This window comes from Amphimedon queenslandica, unplaced genomic scaffold, assembly GCF_000090795.2.
Source record: "Amphimedon queenslandica unplaced genomic scaffold, v1.1 AMPQUscaffold_11025, whole genome shotgun sequence".
Classification (NCBI taxonomy): Eukaryota; Metazoa; Porifera; class Demospongiae; order Haplosclerida; family Niphatidae; genus Amphimedon; species Amphimedon queenslandica.
This window is the reverse complement of record NW_003548730.1, coordinates 4,415-6,099: the sequence shown is the minus strand read 5'-3', so window position 1 is coordinate 6,099 and position 1,685 is coordinate 4,415. Positions and strand designations below refer to the sequence as shown.

Sequence of the window (1,685 nt, the reverse complement as noted above, 5' to 3'; positions counted from 1 at the left end):
GTGAATCAGGGAATCCCTATAGTAGTAACCCATCACAGATTCTCTACACATCTGATCCACTCTGGGATGGTCAAGGTTGTGGTGGTGCTGAAGGTCCTTGTTGTAATGTTCCTGGTATCCCATGGTTTCACAGAGACTATGGTAACACTACCACTACTGACTATATTGAGTTGAGGGTGTGTGCTAATTATATTGATGAAGACAGTCCTGTTAGCTTTTATGAGATTTATGTTAAGTAGTAAAGTGCATGTGAATGTATTGTAGAAGTAAGTCCTTTTGTCTTATTGTGTTGTGTAATAACTTTGTAAACTTTTAAATACTGTTGTGAACACTTTAAACTATGTTTATCATAATTATAGCAATGTTGTAGCGACTGCCTTCAAATTATTATTAATAATAACAAGCTTCAGCTATATGTTAGTACAATACAATACTTCACATTTTGAGTACATAATGCACTTTTGTAGTAAATTTATTTTTCCCTTATATGGAGTATTCTATTTATAGTCACACATTAGTCTATTTATTGTGTATGTATATGTTTATACTTGAAGATTTGCACAAAAATGTTTCTTCAAACTGAAAATCTATAGGGTCAACTTTTTGTATAAATCAAACAGGATTAATAGAGGTGTTAGCTGTTATTTCAAGTGTACATAATCATGATAATGAAACACTTCAAGACATATTCAACTATAATGATTTACTACATCATTATAATTGTGTTTAGCATTCTTGAAGGTTGTGTAGTTTATAAACTGATGTGCTTATGCTAGTCAATATTCAGTTAGTTGATGTCTTTTTTCTTTAAAATGTTAAGACCAGTTCTCTTGCGTATTGTCCTACTCCACTCCTTTAACATTTCTTCAGGTAATCATTAGTACAATATCTTCATTATAATGACCTGTACTGTATATTATATTAGCTAATGATGAGGAATCATCCTCTTGTCAGGCAGCAGCTACTTTATCTTGTCAGGATATTAAGAATTATTGGCCAGAGAGTTCATCAGGATATTATAATATAATAAGCAAAGGAGATGAAAGGAGATACATGTATTGTGATATGAAGGAGCTGGAACTAGCTCAAGCATGTGGTTCAGGAAAAGGATGGACAAGACTAGCATATCTGGATATGTCTAATGCTACACAGAACTGTCCTTCTGGGTTTAGACTGTACCAGTCAGGAGGAGTTAGAGCTTGTGGTAGAAATGGCAACAGTGGTGGCTGTGTATCAGTTCATTTCCCATCTAATGGTATCAGTTATTCTCAAATATGTGGTAGAGTAACAGGATATGTGTTTGGTTCTATAAATGCTCTTTTTACTGATGTTGTCACTAATGCTGAAGGTGTTACTATTTCTCATGGACCTTCTCAACAACACGTATGGACACTAATTGCTGGTCATAGTGAATCAACTAACTCATCATATTCATGTCCATGTAATACTGGTAGTTCGGTATCCGTTCCAGCTTCTATTGGTAATAACTACTTCTGTGAATCAGGGAATCCCTATAGTAGTAACCCATCACAGATTCTCTATACATCTGATCCACTCTGGGATGGTCAAGGTTGTGGTGGTGCTGAAGGTCCTTGTTGTAATGTTCCTGGTATCCCATGGTTTCACAGAGACTATGGTAACACTACCACTACTGACTATATTGAGTTGAGGGTGTGTGCTAATTA

General features: G+C 35.2%; 1 protein-coding gene across 1 annotated transcript in view; it reads left to right on the top strand.

The window, feature by feature from the left end:
- The window catches only part of LOC109589678 (uncharacterized), a gene marked incomplete at its 3' end in the record, with an annotated part of 3,150 nt that extends 1,541 nt beyond the window's left edge, over positions 1 to 1,609 (top strand). Inside the window, exon 3 of the mRNA XM_020005725.1 lies at positions 1,292 to 1,609. Within this exon, the coding sequence (XP_019861284.1) occupies positions 1,292 to 1,609 (318 nt within the window). The remainder of the gene's footprint in view (positions 1 to 1,291) is intronic.
- Positions 1,610 to 1,685: the final 76 nt, after the last annotated feature.